At 41.8% G+C, this 24,003-nt stretch overlaps 1 protein-coding gene across 1 annotated transcript in view; it reads left to right on the top strand.

The window, feature by feature from the left end:
* The window catches only part of LOC306940211 (uncharacterized protein), a 76,970-nt gene that overhangs the window by 6,984 nt on the left and 45,983 nt on the right, over nucleotides 1-24,003 (top strand). The window contains exon 4 of the mRNA XM_079525233.1: nucleotides 2,961-3,620. Within this exon, the coding sequence (XP_079381359.1) occupies nucleotides 2,961-3,620 (660 nt within the window). The remainder of the gene's footprint in view (nucleotides 1-2,960; nucleotides 3,621-24,003) is intronic.

Here is a 24,003-nt window from a genome sequence, read left to right as displayed (position 1 = left end):
AGGAGCTCAGCAGAGAGCTCAGCGCACTCCAGGTTAGGCCAAGGAGACCGCCAAGGAGCTCAGCAGAGAGCTCAGCGCACTCCAGGTTAGGCCAAGGAGACCGCCAAGGAGCTCAGCAGAGAGCTCAGCGCACTCCAGGTTAGGCCAAGGAGACCGCCAAGGAGCTCAGCAGAGAGCTCAGCGCACTCCAGGTTAGGCCAAGGAGACCGCCAAGGAGCTCAGCCGAGAGCTCAGCGCACTCCAGGTTACAATAGTTACAATAGTTCATCATAGTTTAGTTTTTAGTTCGTTTTGACATTTTGTTTTCTAAATTCAGGTACTTTTAACCCATTCTGGGCGGGGAACCCCTTTTGGTGTTTTAAACATTATGTTATAATTTAGCTATTGAAAAATAGCAGATCTACAAGCTCATAGCGCGCCACCGAGTGGCGCGCTACGAGCATGTAGGTCTGCTATTTTTGAAAAATCGTGAAAATGTGCCTAAAATCTTATTTTTTGTATATTATTTCAGAGTTTCAGTTTTTTTACTCAAATCCTTGCTTCTGGGGGGTCCCCGACTCCCTGGAAAAACATATTTTCAGATGGGGGTCGGCCTTCTGGGGGGTCCCCGACTCCCTGGAACAACATATTTTCAGATGGGGGTCGGCCTTCTGGGGGGTCCCCGACTCCCTGGAACAACATATTTTCAGATGGGGGTCGACGGCCAAATACAGATTTTTTGGGGTGCATGACATGAAATATTGAGAACCACTGATTTAGAAACATGAGATTTAATTTTTTTTTTTATTTCGACGTCAGGCCTAAATGGGTAAATTTTAAATGCTAATCATTTATTAGTTTTAGTGTTAGTTTTCTTTTTTTTGAGTGGTGTAAACCACTCCTACAACTGGCTTTTGTGTGCAGAAAAAAATGAGCATGGTTGCTATGTTCAAAATAATTTCTGACGTAATTAAATCACACCCGGGTGAACTGGATGACCGTAGCAACCGTGGTCATTTTCTCTGCACAGAAAAAGCCAGTTGTGAAATCACATCCGGGTGTGATTTCATTACGTCAGATCAGAGCTGATCAGGCTACATAATACCTTACCTTATTTCATTACGTCAGACATTACGTCAGACCACAGCTGATCATGCTATATAAAACCTTACACCACTCAGTTCACACGGGTGTGATTTTTACACTCACGAGGTGCCAACAGCTGGCGTAAAACTGGTACAGCTCAATAAATAGCATTCAAAGATGTTCCTAGAAGCTTTGTCATTGGTCGTAAAAGAAACCTGGTCGAAATGACTAACCAATCAGGAAGTAGACAGGCAAATCGACCAATGAACGTTTGACTTTGCATTGTGATGAGATGGGGGTCCGTGACCCAATAGAGATATCATGGGTTTTTCAGAAAAATGTTAGGATTTAGAAGCCTTTTTTTATCGTTCTCTTTAACTAATACTAACCGTGTGCCTCCAGGACGCCATGATGGGTTTAACTAATACTAACCGTGTGCCTCCAGGACGCCATGATGGGTTTAACTAATACTAAGCGTGTGCCTCCAGGACGCCATGATGGGTTTAACTAATACTAAGCGTGTGCCTCCAGGATGCCATGATGCAGGTTTAACTAATACTAACCGTGTGCCTCCAGGATGCCATGATGCAGGTTTAACTAATACTAACGTGTGCCTCCAGGACGCCATGATGCAGGTTTAACTAATACTAACCGTGTGCCTCCAGGACGCCATGATGGGTTTAACTAATACTAACGTGTGCCTCCAGGACGCCATGATGGGTTTAACTAATACTAACCGTGTGCCTCCAGGACGCCATGATGGGTTTAACTAATACTAAGCGTGTGCCTCCAGGACGCCATGATGGGTTTAACTAATACTAAGCGTGTGCCTCCAGGACGCCATGATGGGTTTAACTAATACTAAGCGTGTGCCTCCAGGACGCCATGATGCAGGTTTAACTAATACTAACGTGTGCCTCCAGGACGCCATGATGGGTTTAACTAATACTAACCGTGTGCCTCCAGGACGCCATGATGGGTTTAACTAATACTAACCGTGTGCCTCCAGGACGCCATGATGCAGGTTTAACTAATACTAACCGTGTGCCTCCAGGACGCCATGATGCAGGTTTAACTAATACTAACCGTGTGCCTCCAGGACGCCATGATGGGTTTAACTAATACTAACGTGTGCCTCCAGGACGCCATGATGGGTTTAACTAATACTAACGTGTGCCTCCAGGACGCCATGATGGGTTTAACTAATACTAACCGTGTGCCTCCAGGACGCCATGATGGGTTTAACTAATACTAACCGTGTGCCTCCAGGATGCCATGATGCAGGTTTAACTAATACTAACCGTGTGCCTCCAGGACGCCATGATGCAGGTTTAACTAATACTAACCGTGTGCCTCCAGGACGCCATGATGCAGGTTTAACTAATACTAACCGTGTGCCTCCAGGACGCCATGATGCAGGTTTAACTAATACTAACCGTGTGCCTCCAGGACGCCATGATGCAGGTTTAACTAATACTAACCGTGTGCCTCCAGGACGCCATGATGCAGGTTTAACTAATACTAACGTGTGCCTCCAGGACGCCATGATGCAGGTTTAACTAATACTAACCGTGTGCCTCCAGGACGCCATGATGCAGGTTTAACTAATACTAACCGTGTGCCTCCAGGACGCCATGATGGGTTTAACTAATACTAACCGTGTGCCTCCAGGATGCCATGATGCAGGTTTAACTAATACTAACCGTGTGCCTCCAGGACGCCATGATGCAGGTTTAACTAATACTAACGTGTGCCTCCAGGACGCCATGATGCAGGTTTAACTAATACTAACCGTGTGCCTCCAGGATGCCATGATGCAGGTTTAAGTAATACTAACCGTGTGCCTCCAGGACGCCATGATGCAGGTTTAACTAATACTAACCGTGTGCCTCCAGGACGCCATGATGCAGGCCGGCCAGATGAGAACCCCCTACGTGAAGCAGTGGGTGAACGGAGCAGCCTTCCACGTGCTGCTCATGGCCCACATGGCCAACATGAACCACAGCGCGTGCGGCCCGTTCTGCGCCAAACAGAAGCGTGTGGCCAAAGCCCGGCTCCCCGACTGCGTCCGGGACTGCTCCGGACAGCGGCGGACCGACGCCCGCGGCGCCCTGGACTACTACGCGGGCGAACTGCCCGCCGTGCTGGAGCGCTACGAGGCCTACAAGGTCGACACCACCGAGTTCGCCGAGTGGGGCAACCCCGGCCCCGACTGGGAGAGCAAGAGGTGCTCGATAAAGGACCTGGAGACGGGCCAGCGGCTGGTCTGGAAGTGCAGCCACATCGGGTGCAAGGAGAACGCCGTCCGGTATCGCCGCGCGTACGTGGCCCGCGTGTTCGCCGGCCCGACCGCCGCGGAGCTGAGGACGTATTTCGCTAAGCTCGGGTCCAATCTGGACGGGCTCATGACGCAGCCGGGAGCGACGCTGATCCCTCCGAGTCGGCTCTACCAGGACCTGTCGAGGATGAACTATAAGACGGGATGGTTGAGGCAGCCTATCAGAGGTCCTACGACGACAACAACGACAACCACCACTCGAACCCCGAGCAAGGCCGTACCGTCTCGGGCGCCGACATTGCGGCCCGGTTTGTTTTGTCCTTTGGTTCTCCTTCTTCTCAGCTTGCAGGTCTGATCAGCAAAGAGACGCTGCAACTAGAAGTACTATTTATTTAACTAGACCTTTCCTGCAGACGGAGAACTGAGGAAAATGCATGTTCCTCCCGTGTCCCCTATACCAGTGGTTCCCAAAGTGGGGTCCGGGGACCCCCAGGGGTCCTTGAGGGAGTTCCAGGGGGTCCCCGCAGCTAAATGATAGTTTGGAACCAAATGGACCCTTATGGGTCTGTAACTCTGAGAGTGTACAAATGGAACCAAATGGACCCTTATGGGTCTGTAACTCTCAGAGTTAAATTAACATTGATTTTACAATATAAATTGGGGGTCCCAGAGATAGAAATGCCATTAAATGGGGGTCCACTAACGCATGTCAAACTGGTCTCTAAACTGCCTCCCCCTGGCCAGCCGGGGCGCCTGATGGAGGGGAAAGGAACTGGTCTCTAAACTGCCTCCCCCTGGCCAGCCGGGGTGGCTGATGGAGGGGAAAGGAACTGGTCTCTATACTGCCTCCCCCTGGCCAGCCGGGGTGGCTGATGGAGGGGAAAGGAACTGGTCTCTAAACTGAAAATGGGTTATAAAAATCGTGGGATAAAAAATTAAAAAAGAGAAAGAGAAATAAGGAAGTGAAATCTCAGCCACATGTACCAACATGGAACTGTGATGTCATCAGCATTCAGTCAGAACTGTGATGTCATCAGCATTCAGTCAGAACTGTGATGTCATCAACATTCAGTCAGAACTGTGATGTCATCAACATTCAGTCAGAAGTTCAGAACTGTGATGTCATCAACATTCAGTCAGAACTGTGATGTCATCAACATTCAGTCAGAACTGTGATGTCATCAACATTCAGTCAGAAGTTCAGAACTGTGATGTCATCAACATTCAGTCAGAAGTTCAGAACTGTGATGTCATCAACATTCAGTCAGAACTGTGATGTCATCAACATTCAGTCAGAAGTTCAGAACTGTGATGTCATCAACATTCAGTCAGAAGTTCAGAACTGTGATGTCATCAACATTCAGTCAGAAGTTCAGAACTGTGATGTCATCAACATTCAGTCAGAACTGTGATGTCATCAACATTCAGTCAGAAGTTCAGAACTGTGATGTCATCAACATTCAGTCAGAACTGTGATGTCATCAACATTCAGTCAGAAGTTCAGAACTGTGATGTCATCAACATTCAGTCAGAAGTTCAGAACTGTGATGTCATCAACATTCAGATGTCCATTTGGTTCCATTTGTATACACTCTCAGAGTTAAATTGACATAGATTTTTACAACATAAATTGGGAGTCCCAGAGATAGAAATGCCATTAAATTGGGTCTGTAGACTAACATGCATCACTGCTAGAGCCATAAAAATGAGCCTTCATCAGAGCATGAAGTCTCATCACCCAAACGCGTACCGTATAAGCGTTCCTTTTTTAAACGAGTATAAGCGTTCCTTTTTTAGTGTTCCTTTTTGCGGTTTGCCAATAAAGAAGTGGACATGGGAGTACTCTGTCCGCCATTTATTTATGTGGATATTTATTTGGATGTGCTACCTTTTTTTTTTTTTTAATTTCCTACTTTTTGATAAATATTAATATTTGTTTGTATTAAATGTTTAAAAACAATTTTTTTTTTTTTTTAAATACCTGATCTACAAACTCACAATGTGATGTGACACACTGAGCTTGTAGAGCTATTATATCTATTTATCATAGGATGCATTATACTAGGGATGTGTGGTTAATACCAAAAAAAAGATTGATGTGTGTCATCGGGCGCGTTCGGAAATGCGCCCTGAACGCACTGGTGTGCTCTCTTGTCGTTCGTTTATTCAGTGCTTAAAATGTTTTAGCATGTGTGCAACATGACAATTTTGTGACTGACTATTTTCAGCAAGTGTAAAAACAGTCATTACGACGGCATCAAGGCCCACCAAAACACATTCTAGTCGACTAAATCACCTGTACATTTAGTCGACAAAAACTAGACTAACACTAAAACATTCCGGGTGACTTAAAATGTGAGACTACGACTAAAACTAAGTGAAAACTATTCAAGAGACTACGACTAAAACTAAGTGAAAACTATTCAAGAGACTACGACTAAAACTAAGTGAAAACTATTCAAGAGACTACGACTAAAACTAAGTGAAAACTATTCAAGAGACTACGACTAAAACTAAGTGAAAACTATTCAAGAGACTACGACTAAAACTAAGTGAAAACTATTCAAGAGACTACGACTAAAACTAAGTGAAAACTATTCAAGAGACTACGACTAAAACTAAGTGAAAACTATTCAAGAGACTACGACTAAAACTAAGTGAAAACTATTCAAGAGACTACGACTAAAACTAAGTGAAAACTATTCAAGAGACTACGACTAAAACTAAGTGAAAACTATTCAAGAGACTACGACTAAAACTAAATGGAAACTATTCAAGAGACTATGACTAAAACTACATGAAAACTATTCAAGAGACTACGACTAAAACTAAATGGAAACTATTCAAGAGACTACGACTAAAACTAAATGGAAACTATTCAAGAGACTACGACTAAAACTAAATGGAAACTATTCAAGAGACTATGACTAAAACTAAATGGAAACTATTCAAGAGACTACGACTAAAACTAAATGGAAACTATTCAAGAGACTACGACTAAAACTAAATGGAAACTATTCAAGAGACTACGACTAAAACTAAATGGAAACTATTCAAGAGACTACGACTAAAACTAAATGGAAACTATTCAAGAGACTACGACTAAAACTAAATGGAAACTATTCAAGAGACTACGACTAAAACTAAATGGAAACTATTCAAGAGACTATGACTAAAACTAAATGGAAACTATTCAAGAGACTACGACTAAAACTAAGTGAAAACTATTCAAGAGACTACGACTAAAACTAAGTGAAAACTATTCAAGAGACTACGACTAAAACTAAGTGAAAACTATTCAAGAGACTACGACTAAAACTAAGTGAAAACTATTCAAGAGACTACGACTAAAACTAAGTGAAAACTATTCAAGAGACTACGACTAAAACTAAGTGAAAACTATTCAAGAGACTACGACTAAAACTAAGTGAAAACTATTCAAGAGACTACGACTAAAACTAAGTGGAAACTATTCAAGAGACTACGACTAAAACTAAGTGAAAACTATTCAAGAGACTACGACTAAAACTAAGTGAAAACTATTCAAGAGACTACGACTAAAACTAAGTGGAAACTATTCAAGAGACTACGACTAAAACTAAGTGAAAACTATTCAAGAGACTACGACTAAAACTAAGTGAAAACTATTCAAGAGACTACGACTAAAACTAAGTGAAAACTATTCAAGAGACTACGACTAAAACTAAGTGAAAACTATTCAAGAGACTACGACTAAAACTAAGTGAAAACTATTCAAGAGACTACGACTAAAACTAAGTGAAAACTATTCAAGAGACTACGACTAAAACTAAGTGGAAACTATTCAAGAGACTACGACTAAAACTAAGTGAAAACTATTCAAGAGACTACGACTAAAACTAAGTGGAAACTATTCAAGAGACTACGACTAAAACTAAGTGGAAACTATTCAAGAGACTACGACTAAAACTAAATGGAAACTATTCAAGAGACTACGACTAAAACTTGATTTGCTGCCAAAAACAACACCGTTTCAGACCACATATGAGTGATCAGCTAAATGTTTTACCTCCAGGAAAAGGTAAAACCCCATGAAGTGTTTGATTGATTGAAACCTTTATTTCAGGCGAATCCAATTGAGACCAGGGTCTCTTTTTCAATGGCGCCCTGTATACAGGGTTAGGGGTTAACCCCTAACCCTGTATACAAACAAGAACATTTACAGCAATGATTTTACATACATGACATGGACACACAGTACAACAAATATAATACACAAGCACATACACACAGAAACAAAACCTTGTAACCAAATATTACAAAAAGCAGGTGCATATGCCTTCCTCTAGTGTGAGGTCAGTTAAGAGTCTTTTAAAAGTAGTAAATTAAACAAGGACATTCAACTTCAATTTGTTTTGACAATATTATTCCATAAATGTGGAGCATACACCCTGAAGGCAGTATCTCCCAATGTAGTAGTAGTTTTAAATGTGGAGCATACACCCTGAAGGCAGTATCTCCCAATGTAGTAGTAGTTTACACCCTGAAGGCAGTATCTCCCAATGTAGTAGTAGTTTACACCCTGAAGGCAGTATCTCCCAATGTAGTAGTAGTTTAAATGTGGAGCATACACCCTGAAGGCAGTATCTCCCAATGTAGTAGTAGTTTAAATGTGGAGCATACACCCTGAAGGCAGTATCTCCCAATGTAGTAGTAGTTTAAATGTGGAGCATACACCCTGAAGGCAGTATCTCCCAATGTAGTAGTAGTTTAAATGTGGAGCATACACCCTGAAGGCAGTATCTCCCAATGTAGTAGTAGTTTACACCCTGAAGGCAGTATCTCCCAATGTAGTAGTAGTTTACACCCTGAAGGTAGTATCTCACAATGTAGTAGTAGTTTACACCCTGAAGGCAGTATCTCCCAATGTAGTAGTAGTTTACACCCTGAAGGCAGTATCTCCCAATGTAGTAGTAGTTTAAATGTGGAGCATACACCCTGAAGGCAGTATCTCCCAATGTAGTAGTAGTTTAAATGTGGAGCATACACCCTGAAGGCAGTATCTCCCAATGTAGTAGTAGTTTAAATGTGGAGCATACACCCTGAAGGCAGTATCTCCCAATGTAGTAGTAGTTTACACCCTGAAGGCAGTATCTCCCAATGTAGTAGTAGTTTAAATGTGGAGCATACACCCTGAAGGCAGTATCTCCCAATGTAGTAGTAGTTTAAATGTGGAGCATACACCCTGAAGGCAGTATCTCCCAATGTAGTAGTAGTTTAAATGTGGAGCATACACCCTGAAGGCAGTATCTCACAATGTAGTAGTAGTTTACACCCTGAAGGCAGTATCTCCCAATGTAGTAGTAGTTTACACCCTGAAGGCAGTATCTCCCAATGTAGTAGTAGTTTACACCCTGAAGGCAGTATCTCACAATGTAGTAGTAGTTTAAATGTGGAGCATACACCCTGAAGGCAGTATCTCCCAATGTAGTAGTAGTTTACACCCTGAAGGCAGTATCTCACAATGTAGTAGTAGTTTACACCCTGAAGGCAGTATCTCACAATGTAGTAGTAGTTTACACCCTGAAGGCAGTATCTCCCAATGTAGTAGTAGTTTACACCATGAAGGCAGTATCTCCCAATGTAGTAGTAGTTTACACCCTGAAGGCAGTATCTCCCAATGTAGTAGTAGTTTACACCCTGAAGGCAGTATCTCCCAATGTAGTAGTAGTTTACACCCTGAAGGCAGTATCTCCCAATGTAGTAGTAGTTTACACCCTGAAGGCAGTATCTCCCAATGTAGTAGTAGTTTACACCCTGAAGGTAGTATCTCACAATGTAGTAGTAGTTTACACCATGAAGGCAGTATCTCCCAATGTAGTAGTAGTTTACACCATGAAGGCAGTATCTCCCAATGTAGTAGTAGTTTACACCCTGAAGGTAGTATCTCCCAATGTAGTAGTAGTTTACACCCTGAAGGCAGTATCTCCCAATGTAGTAGTAGTTTACACCCTGAAGGCAGTATCTCCCAATGTAGTAGTAGTTTACACCCTGAAGGCAGTATCTCACAATGTAGTAGTAGTTTACACCATGAAGGCAGTATCTCCCAATGTAGTAGTAGTTTACACCCTGAAGGCAGTATCTCCCAATGTAGTAGTAGTTTACACCCTGAAGGCAGTATCTCCCAATGTAGTAGTAGTTTACACCCTGAAGGCAGTATCTCCCAATGTAGTAGTAGTTTACACCCTGAAGGCAGTATCTCCCAATGTAGTAGTAGTTTACACCATGAAGGCAGTATCTCCCAATGTAGTAGTAGTTTACACCATGAAGGCAGTATCTCCCAATGTAGTAGTAGTAGGTAAAACCCCATGAAGTGTTTGATTGATTGAAACCTTTATTTCAGGCGAATCCAATTGAGACCAGGGTCTCTTTTTCAATGGCGCCCTGTATACAGGGTTAGGGGTTAACCCCTAACCCTGTATACAAACAAGAACATTTACAGCAATGATTTTACATACATGACATGGACACACAGTACAACAAATATAATACACAAGCACATACACACAGAAACAAAACCTTGTAACCAAATATTACAAAAAGCAGGTGCATATGCCTTCCTCTAGTGTGAGGTCAGTTAAGAGTCTTTTAAAAGTAGTAAATTAAACAAGGACATTCAACTTCAATTTGTTTTGACAATATTATTCCATAAATGTGGAGCATACACCCTGAAGGCAGTATCTCCCAATGTAGTAGTAGTTTTAAATGTGGAGCATACACCCTGAAGGCAGTATCTCCCAATGTAGTAGTAGTTTACACCCTGAAGGCAGTATCTCCCAATGTAGTAGTAGTTTACACCCTGAAGGCAGTATCTCCCAATGTAGTAGTAGTTTACACCCTGAAGGCAGTATCTCCCAATGTAGTAGTAGTTTACACCCTGAAGGCAGTATCTCCCAATGTAGTAGTAGTTTACACCCTGAAGGTAGTATCTCACAATGTAGTAGTAGTTTACACCATGAAGGTAGTATCTCACAATGTAGTAGTAGTTTACACCCTGAAGGCAGTATCTCCCAATGTAGTAGTAGTTTACACCCTGAAGGCAGTATCTCCCAATGTAGTAGTAGTTTACACCCTGAAGGTAGTATCTCACAATGTAGTAGTAGTTTACACCATGAAGGTAGTATCTCCCAATGTAGTAGTAGTTTTACACCATGAAGGCAGTATCTCCCAATGTAGTAGTAGTTTACACCCTGAAGGCAGTATCTCACAATGTAGTAGTAGTTTACACCATGAAGGCAGTATCTCCCAATGTAGTAGTAGTTTACACCCTGAAGGCAGTATCTCCCAATGTAGTAGTAGTTTACACCCTGAAGGCAGTATCTCCCAATGTAGTAGTAGTTTACACCATGAAGGCAGTATCTCCCAATGTAGTAGTAGTTTACACCCTGAAGGCAGTATCTCCCAATGTAGTAGTAGTTTACACCCTGAAGGCAGTATCTCCCAATGTAGTAGTAGTTTACACCCTGAAGGCAGTATCTCCCAATGTAGTAGTAGTTTACACCCTGAAGGCAGTATCTCCCAATGTAGTAGTAGTTTACACCATGAAGGTAGTATCTCACAATGTAGTAGTAGTTTACACCATGAAGGCAGTATCTCCCAATGTAGTAGTAGTTTACACCCTGAAGGCAGTATCTCCCAATGTAGTAGTAGTTTACACCCTGAAGGCAGTATCTCCCAATGTAGTAGTAGTTTACACCCTGAAGGCAGTATCTCACAATGTAGTAGTAGTTTACACCCTGAAGGCAGTATCTCCCAATGTAGTGGTAGTTTACACCATGAAGGCAGTATCTCCCAATGTAGTAGTAGTTTACACCCTGAAGGCAGTATCTCCCAATGTAGTAGTAGTTTACACCCTGAAGGCAGTATCTCACAATGTAGTGGTAGTTTACACCATGAAGGCAGTATCTCCCAATGTAGTAGTAGTTTACACCCTGAAGGCAGTATCTCCCAATGTAGTAGTAGTTTACACCCTGAAGGCAGTATCTCCCAATGTAGTAGTAGTTTACACCCTGAAGGCAGTATCTCCCAATGTAGTAGTAGTTTACACCCTGAAGGCAGTATCTCCCAATGTAGTAGTAGTTTACACCCTGAAGGCAGTATCTCACAATGTAGTGGTAGTTTACACCATGAAGGCAGTATCTCCCAATGTAGTAGTAGTTTACACCCTGAAGGCAGTATCTCCCAATGTAGTAGTAGTTTACACCCTGAAGGCAGTATCTCACAATGTAGTAGTAGTTTACACCCTGAAGGCAGTATCTCCCAATGTAGTAGTAGTTTACACCCTGAAGGCAGTATCTCCCAATGTAGTAGTAGTTTTACACCCTGAAGGCAGTATCTCCCAATGTAGTAGTAGTTTTACACCCTGAAGGCAGTATCTCCCAATGTAGTAGTAGTTTACACCATGAAGGCAGTATCTCACAATGTAGTAGTAGTTTTACACCCTGAAGGCAGTATCTCCCAATGTAGTAGTAGTTTTACACCCTGAAGGCAGTATCTCCCAATGTAGTAGTAGTTTTACACCCTGAAGGCAGTATCTCCCAATGTAGTAGTAGTTTTACACCCTGAAGGCAGTATCTCCCAATGTAGTAGTAGTTTACACCCTGAAGGCAGTATCTCACAATGTAGTAGTAGTTTACACCATGAAGGCAGTATCTCCCAATTTAGTAGTAGTTTACACCCTGAAGGCAGTATCTCACAATGTAGTAGTAGTTTACACCCTGAAGGCAGTATCTCACAATGTAGTAGTAGTTTACACCATGAAGGCAGTATCTCCCAATGTAGTAGTAGTTTACACCATGAAGGCAGTATCTCCCAATGTAGTAGTAGTTTACACCCTGAAGGCAGTATCTCCCAATGTAGTAGTAGTTTACACCATGAAGGCAGTATCTCCCAATGTAGTAGTAGTTTACACCCTGAAGGCAGTATCTCCCAATGTAGTAGTAGTTTACACCATGAAGGCAGTATCTCCCAATGTAGTAGTAGTTTACACCATGAAGGCAGTATCTCCCAATGTAGTAGTAGTTTACACCCTGAAGGCAGTATCTCCCAATGTAGTAGTAGTTTACACCATGAAGGCAGTATCTCCCAATGTAGTAGTAGTTTTACACCCTGAAGGCAGTATCTCCCAATGTAGTAGTTGTTTACACCCTGAAGGCAGTATCTCCCAATGTAGTAGTAGTTTACACCATGAAGGCAGTATCTCACAATGTAGTAGTAGTTTACACCCTGAAGGCAGTATCTCCCAATGTAGTAGTAGTTTACACCATGAAGGTAGTATCTCACAATGTAGTAGTAGTTTACACCATGAAGGCAGTATCTCCCAATGTAGTAGTAGTTTACACCCTGAAGGCAGTATCTCCCAATGTAGTAGTAGTTTACACCATGAAGGTAGTATCTCACAATGTAGTAGTAGTTTACACCATGAAGGCAGTATCTCCCAATGTAGTAGTAGTTTACACCCTGAAGGCAGTATCTCCCAATGTAGTAGTAGTTTACACCCTGAAGGCAGTATCTCCCAATGTAGTAGTAGTTTACACCATGAAGGTAGTATCTCACAATGTAGTAGTAGTTTACACCATGAAGGCAGTATCTCCCAATGTAGTAGTAGTTTACACCCTGAAGGCAGTATCTCCCAATGTAGTAGTAGTTTACACCATGAAGGCAGTATCTCCCAATGTAGTAGTAGTTTACACCCTGAAGGCAGTATCTCCCAATGTAGTAGTAGTTTACACCCTGAAGGCAGTATCTCCCAATGTAGTAGTAGTTTTACACCCTGAAGGCAGTATCTCCCAATGTAGTAGTAGTTTACACCCTGAAGGCAGTATCTCACAATGTAGTAGTAGTTTACACCCTGAAGGCAGTATCTCCCAATGTAGTAGTAGTTTACACCCTGAAGGCAGTATCTCCCAATGTAGTAGTAGTTTTACACCCTGAAGGCAGTATCTCACAATGTAGTAGTAGTTTACACCCTGAAGGCAGTATCTCCCAATGTAGTAGTAGTTTACACCATGAAGGCAGTATCTCCCAATGTAGTAGTAGTTTACACCATGAAGGCAGTATCTCCCAATGTAGTAGTAGTTTACACCATGAAGGCAGTATCTCACAATGTAGTAGTAGTTTACACCCTGAAGGCAGTATCTCCCAATGTAGTAGTAGTTTACACCATGAAGGTAGTATCTCACAATGTAGTAGTAGTTTACACCATGAAGGCAGTATCTCCCAATGTAGTAGTAGTTTACACCCTGAAGGCAGTATCTCCCAATGTAGTAGTAGTTTACACCCTGAAGGCAGTATCTCCCAATGTAGTAGTAGTTTACACCCTGAAGGCAGTATCTCACAATGTAGTAGTAGTTTACACCATGAAGGCAGTATCTCACAATGTAGTAGTAGTTTACACCATGAAGGCAGTATCTCCCAATGTAGTAGTAGTTTACACCCTGAAGGCAGTATCTCACAATGTAGTAGTAGTTTACACCCTGAAGGCAGTATCTCACAATGTAGTAGTAGTTTACACCCTGAAGGCAGTATCTCACAATGTAGTAGTAGTTTACACCCTGAAGGCAGTATCTCCCAATGTAGTAGTAGTTTACACCCTGAAGGCAGTATCTCCCAATGTAGTAGTAGTTTTACACCCTGAAGGCAGTATCTCCCAATGTAGTAGTAGTTTACACCCTGAAGGCAGTATCTCCCAATGTAGTAGTAGTTTTACACCCTGAAGGCAGTATCTCCCAATGTAGTAGTAGTTTACACCCTGAAGGCAGTATCTCCCAATGTAGTAGTAGTTTACACCCTGAAGGCAGTATCTCCCAATGTAGTAGTAGTTTACACCCTGAAGGCAGTATCTCCCAATGTAGTAGTAGTTTTACACCCTGAAGGCAGTATCTCCCAATGTAGTAGTAGTTTACACCATGAAGGCAGTATCTCACAATGTAGTAGTAGTTTACACCATGAAGGCAGTATCTCCCAATGTAGTAGTAGTTTACACCCTGAAGGCAGTATCTCCCAATGTAGTAGTAGTTTACACCCTGAAGGCAGTATCTCCCAATGTAGTAGTAGTTTTACACCCTGAAGGCAGTATCTCCCAATGTAGTAGTAGTTTACACCCTGAAGGCAGTATCTCCCAATGTAGTAGTAGTTTACACCCTGAAGGCAGTATCTCCCAATGTAGTAGTAGTTTACACCCTGAAGGCAGTATCTCCCAATGTAGTAGTAGTTTACACCATGAAGGCAGTATCTCCCAATGTAGTAGTAGTTTACACCATGAAGGCAGTATCTCCCAATGTAGTAGTAGTTTTTGGTACCTTCAGTTTTGTAAGCTTTGGAACAAACAGGTTTGACAGGCTTGACATCAACAGCAGCAGTGGTTATATAGTTATATAGCGTGTGGAAATGTGCCAGATATTTTGACAGGTTTCCACTCGTTTACCATATTGTGCCAGGCTGACTGCATGCAGTGTGTTCCCTTGGGCCCTATTTTATATATTCACGAGGCGATTTATTTTTTATGTCACAATACAGTTGAGTACAATGTTATCGTCACATTATCAATTTATTCGCCTCACTCCTGGCCTGTATAAGGACTGTAATGGAACTTAATGGAACATATATACAGCTGAATATGACATTTTGCGGACAGACGGACGGACGGACGGACGGACGGACGGACGGAAGGAAGCCCCCTCTGCACTGTAGTTCACTCCTGCTCCTCTAGCTCCACCCCTAGCCCCGCCCCCTTTGCACTGTAGTTCACTCCCACTCCTAGACCAGGAAATATGTGTCTCGTTTCCCCAGGCTTTCATTTTTGAGCCAAATGAGAACGGAAATAAAAGTCTGTGTACCGAGGCTAGGAGTAACTAGTGACTGGTAGTGGTGGGAAAAGTACTCGCATGTCTTACCCATGTAGACCTACATTCGATTCTACAATTAAAAACCTATGTTTCTATGTCAGTGGTGCTCAAACTATTTCACGTCAAGAACCCCAAAAATGATATGTAATTGGCCGCCGACCCCCATTTGAAAATATGTAGTTCTAGGGACCCCCCCAGAGAAGCAAAGATTTGAGTAAAAACGTTTGCTATGAAAGAATATATATTCAAAGATTTTTAAAAAATTGCAGATCTACAAGCTTAAAAAAACAAAAGGGGTTCCCGTTCAGAATGGGTTAAGTACAAGTACCAATATCGCAATGTAGAAATATAGGCCTGCTCCGTTACAAGTGAAAGTCCGGTATTCAAAATGTATTTGTATCAAAAGATTGACTTAAAAGTACCAAAACTCATTATGCAGAATGTCCCATTTCACGAGTATTCAAATGCCTGTTTGTTGAGATGTTGAGATGCCTGAAGAAGGTCTTTGACTGAAACGTTGCCTATAACCCATTTTGACCTGAGATCAGATTCTAAAAATGTCTTCTACATCCTGACAGTTTTCTGAAAAAGCTATGTTTCTATGTCAGTCGTTCTTCGATTTTTCAAAAATAGCAGACCTACAAGATCATAGCGCGCCACTCGGTGGCGCGCTATGATCTTGTAGATCTGCTATTTTTCAATAGCTAAAGCATAAAATAATGCTAACACCAAAAGGTGTTAAAATGGGATAAATAAAGTTTGTATTGCAAGTGCAGACGGTGTGCGGGTCTTTGTGCACTTTGTGTGCATTCTTCTGAGTACATTCAAATAGTATTCTAATAAGTATTCAAATAAAATGTATAAAAGTCTATTGAAAATAGCAGATCTACAAGATGTGATGCGATTGTAGATTGGCTATTTTCAAATGGCTGAAATGTAGCCTATACAGGGCTGAAGTGGTTAATGTATGTTTTTGAGTGGTGCAAACCACTCCAACAACCAGCTTTGTCTGTATCTATGTTTGTGTCTATGTATGTGTGTACCTGTACGTGTGTGTACCTGTACGTGGGACCCAAAAAGATGAGCATGGTTACTATGGTCACTGACATTACGTCAGACCACAGCTGATCAGGCTATATAAGACCTTGCACCACTCAGTTCCCTAACCCTAACCCACGGGTGTGATTTTGTTTATTTATGTTACAACCCACACTAGGGGTCTCTAGGTTTAAAATGAAAAAGTGGAGAATAATCACAATCTACTAAAGTACAGTAACTAAAGTGATCAAATAATTGTAGTGGAGTAAAAAGTACAATATTTTCCTCTTGAGATGAACTGGAGTAAAACAAAATTCCTTCAGGTGACTGGGTTGCCGTAACACAGGACACAGGACTCAACAGGCAGTGACAAGCCATGGAGTCAGGAATGTTCTGGTTATCATCAGCACAACAGTGTCTGCCCTCAAATGACTGCAGCACAGCAGTAGTGTATGTACTGTATGTATGTTCACTGGCTGAACTGATGACATCATCGCAGTTACACTAATACTGACATATAGCTGAGATTTCAGTTCCTTATTTCTGTTTCTCAGTTCTCTGTCTGCTGGAAAGATCTATAGTCAAATGATTTGTGGTTTGTCAGAAAGATTATTACACATCAGAACTAAAAAGAAAAAAAACCCACACGGAGTTGCACCACCACTTCACAAAGGTGTGATTTTTATTTTTTACTTGAGAGCTACTTTCAAAATGACCAGCTCAGCAAGATCTACCACCGAACATATATTATACCATTGCTGAAAATAGTTTAAATATGTAATGTACCTGAGGGGGCTTTGGAATATAGCGGAGCTGTCGTTTACATATAAGACAAATGCACTTGGAATGAGAAATAGAGTGGGATAAATGGAATAAGTAGGGTTTTTTTGTATTTCATTTGTAATGCTACCAACGTTATTTTTTTTTCAACACTCTTGAAAACTAAATATTGCATTGTGGGTGTGATTGCATTGATGTCAATCAATCAAGTCACCTTAAATCAAGTGACAGATGCCAAATATAGTTTGGTTTTATATTTAAATTAAATATTCTTTAGGCACATGTCATGTGATCTACCTACACAGCCTTTGTGATCTACTATCACGATCTACCTTTTGGGTACCTTGGCTGGACTACACAGTGAAGAAGACCTTTTGGGTACCTTGTCCTGGACTACACAGTGAAGAAGACCTTTTGGGTACCTTGTCCTGGACTACACAGTGAAGAAGACCTTTTGGGTACCTTGTCCTGGACTACACAGTGAAGAAGACCTTTTGGGTACCTTGGCCTGGACTACACAGTGAAGAAGACCTTTTGGGTACCTTGTCCTGGACTACACAGTGAAGAAGACCTTTTGGGTACCTTGTCCTGGACTACACAGTGAAGAAGACCTTTTGGGCACCTTGGCCTGGACTACACAGTGAAGAAGAAATGATATAGGCCTATGTATTTTTAGGTCAGTGGTCCCCATCCCAACCCTACCCCTACATGTTCAGAGGAGATTGTTGTATCTCGCCACTAGATGGCGGAACAACACAGTAAATGCATCAAGGCTGGTAATGTTCAAATGTGAAATATTTGCGGGTGTAAAATAATGTACTACATTATCCTGTTGTAGGTCTTTATAAAAAGAGTGGGATTTTTATTGTTGTCTATAAGTATACGCCTATATACAGGTAAGGATTTAGTTTTATACACCATAAACAACAGTAATGTTTGCCTGTGGAGATACCGCAATTAAGGTCATTTCATAGCAATGTGAGTTATTAAACTGTTGTTGCTTAATTGGCATAACATGTGAGTATAGTAGTAAGCAGTGGTTCCCAAAGTGGGGTCCGGGGACCCCCATGGGTCCTTGAGGGAGTTCCAGGGGGTCCCCAGTTAAATGATAGTTAGGAACCAAACTCCGTAAAATCTGAATCCCCCCCCACCGCCCACCCCTTTTCCCCCTCACTGTATGTTTCTTTTCCCTTTTTACCTCCCTTATGATGGATTCCTGTTCTGTTCTTTGACTATATATAGAAGTGTCTATCTGTACGTCTCTAAATGTTTTGATGAATTGAACATGGTGGACCCTCTTGTAAACAGTGTAATGCTTTATGGTGTCTCCACTCACAGTTAACAGTCTTTGTATTGAGTTTGTGCTTGAAATGTACTGTAATTCTGCAAACTGTTAATAAATATTTCAATCAATCAATCAATCAATCAAACCAAATGGACCCTTATGGGTCTGTAACTCTACACTCTCAGAGTTAAAATAAGATTGATTTTACAGAATAAATTGGGGATCCCAGAGATAGAAATGCCATTAAATGGGGGTCCGTAGACTAATGCATGTCAAACTGGTGGTCCAACTGGTTGAGAATCACTGCTAGAGCCATACAAATCTTCTCTTATGGGGGGTCCCTACCGTCCCTGGCATATCTTTTCAAATGGGGGGGTCCGCGGGGCTAATTAGTGTCAATTTGGGGGGTCCTTGACATGGAACAGTTTGGCAACCATGTTGGCCCACTGAACTCCCCCTGGCACAACATAACAGATGAAGCAGATCTGCATGCAACAACATTATTTGAGAACCACTAGGCTACACTATTGCACTGTTTTAGTTTGAACTAAATATAGACTCCATCTGTAACATCATTTAAATCTATACTAGGCTATTTATAAAATACATGTGTGGGAAATAATATGTATGTAGCCTATAGTGGCAGCGGTGGCCGAACGGATTGCGGAGCGGTCTTGATACCGGAAGGTCGCCAGTTCGAATCAGCGGTCCGACACGTTCAAATTACCACCGCTGAAGTGCCCTTGAACAAGGCATTGAACCACTACGATGAAATGTTCTATGAGCAGGGCCTGGCTGGAAACAAGTTCTTGAGCTTAGCCCAGATACCCTGGGTAAATATAGTAATCATTTCATTTCATCATTTCATTTCAACCAATAGCATATACATTTTAAACAGAGGGCTATTCCACTTTGTATATAGTTTAGTTTGTACTGTAGCCTATACGTTATTTCGTCAAAGACAGTGAAAGCCATATGAAGCCACATCCGTCAGACCGTCACTCACTTTCAACACTCTGAATGTCACTTTCACCCCCCGAGGAGGAGCAGGAGGTCTGAATGTCACTTTCACCCCCGAGGAGGAGCAGGAGGTCTGAATGTCACTTTCACCCCCCGAGGAGGAGCAGGAGGTCTGAATGTCACTTTCACCCCCCGAGGAGGAGCAGGAGGTCTGAATGTCACTTTCACCCCCCGAGGAGGAGCAGGAGGTCTGAATGTCACTTTCACCCCCCGAGGAGGAGCAGGAGGTCAGAAATGGACCCCACAGTTAAAATAAATACAATTATGAAATAAACATTCGATTTTAATTATTAACCAATTCAGTCTATGTGGTTACATTATTTATATTTCTCAGTTTATAATACATAAATACCGAAGATTTCTGCAGTGTGTGTGTGTGTGTGTGTGTGTGTCAGTGTGCGCGCGCGTGCGTGTGCGTGTGTTTTACCCAGATGCAGCGGGCCGGCCCAGCTGAGGTATAGGCTTACACACAACACAGAACAGAACAGTGCGTGCGCGTGCGTGTGCCGGGGGTTTAAACCAAACAGCGTCAGATCGCTGCTCGGTTCGATCGTCCATTTATTGATCCTCCGAGTCTGACATGTAACCGATCGATGATGGTGATGACATTATGATGTCCGCGCGAGGAGGAGGATTCCAACGGCGGTTAATTAATCGTTTTTTTTTAACAATTAATCGTTAATTAATTGGAGCAGGGATCGATGCATGTTGCATTCTTCCCTTGTATTTCCCCGGCCAGTGCACTGTGCACACACAGCACTGACTGACTGACTGACATTTTGGATTCTCTATCGCTTTTTATGTTATTATAGCTTTCAATCCGGCGACAAAAAACAACGACACAGGATATATTTCAACATCTCCATCGGCGACATTACTAACGTGTTGTTTTTAACTAAGCAGAGTTTTTTTTTTTTTTTTTTTTAAAGGATTATAATTTTACCCCGGCCGGTTGTTTTTGGAGGAAAATAAGAACTTTGAACAATCTGCTCCTGTTCTGTGTTGTTGTGGACATTTTGGATTGGATTTACCTTCTATATTATATATTATTTATTCATATTTTCATCTGAGAAAAGAAAACGTTTTGGGGAATAAAACAAAATTTGCTTTTTATCGTTTTTTATTTCTCCTCGTCATTTTTAATGTGACATGATTTGGAGATTTTTTAAAAACATGACTCCGTGGGAACGATAAAGAACAACTTTTTTTTTTTTTTAAGGACGGGGAGTTACTTTAGTTTTTTTCTTCTTTTTTTTGTAGTAACCTGGTTCCTATTCCGGGTTTCACCGGTCCACATCCGGTCCAGAGCCCGCCCTCGCCCTTACCGTTTCCTGTTTCCGGGCGCGGCCTCGCGCCGTAGTTCACAAAACCCAACCAACCAACCAACGACGTTGCGCACACGTTTCCGTATCCGTTTCCAACCAGCTAGAGCCGCCGGGCCCCAGACCGGATGTGCAGCCCGCACGGCGAATAGTTCCAAAGTAAAAGAGTCTCTGAGTGAAGGAACTGCTGCTGCTGGAGAGGCTAAGCTAGCTGCTAAAGCTAACACACTATTCCTTGTTTTGTGTGTGTGTGGATTTAAACCTTTTAATGGATTAATTTTCTGAAAAGGAGGATATTAATTAATTTTTTTTGGGGGGTGGGGGGGATTGTGAACGTCAACAATAACAACAACCCCCGCCGGGAGGACGTGGTTATAGTTTATATCCTCATTTCTTTGACGCGTCCGTTTGGTAAGTGTTGTGTTTATTATTATGTTGTTGTTGCTTTAGCTTGTAATGCTAACGCTGCTGTGCTAGCTTCGATGCTAACATCGACGCCGTGTGTGTGTGGGTCGTGGGAGAAGATTCACTTTCAACACAACAGTTAACACACATCCCTTCATTTAATTCATTAGAACTGCGAGGTGGACGTGACGGAATGTTAACCAAATGGACCCTTTAGTTTGGAAGGAAAGGGGTCCATTTGGTTGTAACATTCTGTCACATCCACTCGCAGTGAAGTGAAGTCAAAATGTTTTAATTAGCTGCTGCAGGTCGGTCTCCAGAACACAGTGCTGGGTGTATATCTGTATATATTTTAATATCTTTAGGCCAGTGGTCCTCGAGGGGGGTTCCAGGGGGTCCCCCAGGTTGATACAATGATGGGGAGTTTATATGGTAACCAAATGGACCCTTATTACCATTAGAATCTTCTACCTCTTTCATTTGACACTCTCAAAAGAGTCCCATTATTGTTATAAACATCTGCATTGGCTTAATTTTCCAAGAAGTCTACACAATTAACTGAATAATTGTTATTTTTGCCTGTTGTCTCTCCTAATGGTACCAACATATCGACACAGCATGGAATTGTGGACAAAATCGTATCCATGCAGCGACAGCAAAATATTGAGGCTAAATAAATGTCATCAAATGGTGGTCCGTACGTGGCTCATCAAATGCCGAATAAAAGAATGGACCTTTTGATATGAAATCTGATCTATAGGCCTAAGAGTGTGTGTGTGTGTGTGTGTGTGTGTGTGTGTGTGTGTGTGTGTGTGTGTGTGTGGACGGACATGAAATGAAATGAAATGCCTGGGCTGTTTCAGTTACGTTGTCCTGTCTCTGTTTCATGTAATGTAGTTGAAGATCCTTGATTAATTCGGAATGCAATCCTAAACGGGGCAATACTGTGTACATGATTTATGAGGACATCCTGATCCTGGGCCTCGTATCTATCTATCCGTTTGGGCAGCCTAGTTTTCACAATTGTTTTTTCCATTGTGAGTGTTGTGTAACTAGCACACACACACACACACACACACACACACACACATACACACTGACACACATCTTTATTAGGGGTTTCAGTTAAATACAAGCAGCATTATGTCAAAATGCAATGCATGATCACAATTGTCTACGCACGTGCGTGCACACACACACACACACACACACCCTGGACCCTGTTGTAAACAAGTCTTGTTTTACTATCATGGTTTCGTCTACAAAGTAGCTGTTTTTGTATTGACCTCAGTGCTTTTGTTTTGAAATGTACCCCATTCTGCATACTGTGAAATACACACACACACACACACACACACACACACACACACACACACACAAAGAAGTGAATGGATGCATCTTTCTCTCTCTCACACACAGAAGGACGGACAGCGGATGTTCTCTGAGCTTAACTTTTCATTTTCTAATCAGATGACTGTGGCTATCATATAATCCCTCCATATAATCCTGTTAAGAATTTGGATAGAGGTGGGGATAATCCCAGGCTTAACCCCTTCTGGGCGGGAACCCCCTTTTTGGTGTTTTAAACATTATGTTATAATTTAGCTGTTGAAAAATAGCAGATCTACAAGCTCATAGCGCGGCACCGAGTGCCGCGCTATGAACTTGTAGGTCTGCTATTTTTTTTAAATCGTGAAAATGTGGTGCAAATCTTTGAATATATATTCTTTCAGAGCGAACGCTTTTAACTCAAATCTTTGCTTCTGGGAGGGGGGTCCCTGAAACAACATATTTTCAGATGGGGGTCAGTGGGCCAATTACATATCATTTTTGGGGTCCTTGACATGAAATATTGAGCACCACTGATGCAGAAACATAGGTATTTCAGAAAACTGTCAGAATTTAGAAGACATTCTTTTTTTTAATTTCGACGTCGGGCCTAAATGGCTTAATTTGGGGGTGGGAATTGGGTTTCGAAAGTTAGCCAGCTTGGTTTTTTTCCTTTCACATTTTGATGTGCTGTAATTTGAGTTTTTTTTCCTTCTCCCCCACTAAATAAATCCGGCATGAATTAAAAACAAAATGGAAATAGGCCACCAGACACGGAGACTAATTCGGCAGAAAAGAAGGCTTCCGTGCCTCTATATGTTAATATTATTTTGTTGTTGGACAATATCATTTATTTTCCTGGGATCCAAACTTAAATATATTATGAATTTATCACTTAACCCATTTAGGCCTGACGTAAATTTAAAAAAAATAAGTTTTCTGAAATACCTCATGTTTCTGTATCAGTGGTGCTCAATATTTCATGTCAAGGGCCATGTATTTGTATTATCTGTAATTGGCCGCCGACCCCCATCTGAAAATATGTTGTTCCAGGAACCCCCTCAGAAGCAAAGATTTGAGTTAAAAACGTTCGTATATATTCAAACATTTGGGCCACATTTTCACGATTTTTCAAAAATAGAAGACCTACAACCTCGTAGCGCGCCACTCGGTGGCGCGCTATGAGCTTGTAGATCTGCTATTTTTCAATAGCTAAAGTATAGCATAATGCTTAGTTAAAACACCAAAAGGGATTCCCGTCCAGAATGGGTTAAGCCCTGTTTCAAATATTCTTATTAGGCCTATTATGTATTCAATTTTTGTAACCATTTTGGAACAATGCATTGATTTTAAAAACAATTATGATATGATATAGTACTTTATTGTCAGTTCGCACTGAAATGTGTCTTGCGGCCTTGTATGCAAACACATATACACACATTTGACACAACACAAAAACAGAAATAAAAATACAGTTACATGCATAGAGACATAAAGGGCACAGAGCAATGTCCACAGCTCAGTCTAGTCCTGGGCACAGATCAATGTCCAAAGCTCAGTCTAGTCCTGGACACAGCAATGTCCACAGCTCAGTCT

The sequence above is a fragment of the Electrona antarctica genome (genome assembly GCF_951216825.1).
Source record: "Electrona antarctica genome assembly, chromosome: 16".
In the NCBI taxonomy this organism is placed as follows: Eukaryota; Metazoa; Chordata; class Actinopteri; order Myctophiformes; family Myctophidae; genus Electrona; species Electrona antarctica.
Note: the sequence above shows the minus strand (reverse complement) of the source record. Positions and strands in the feature narration are given on the sequence as shown.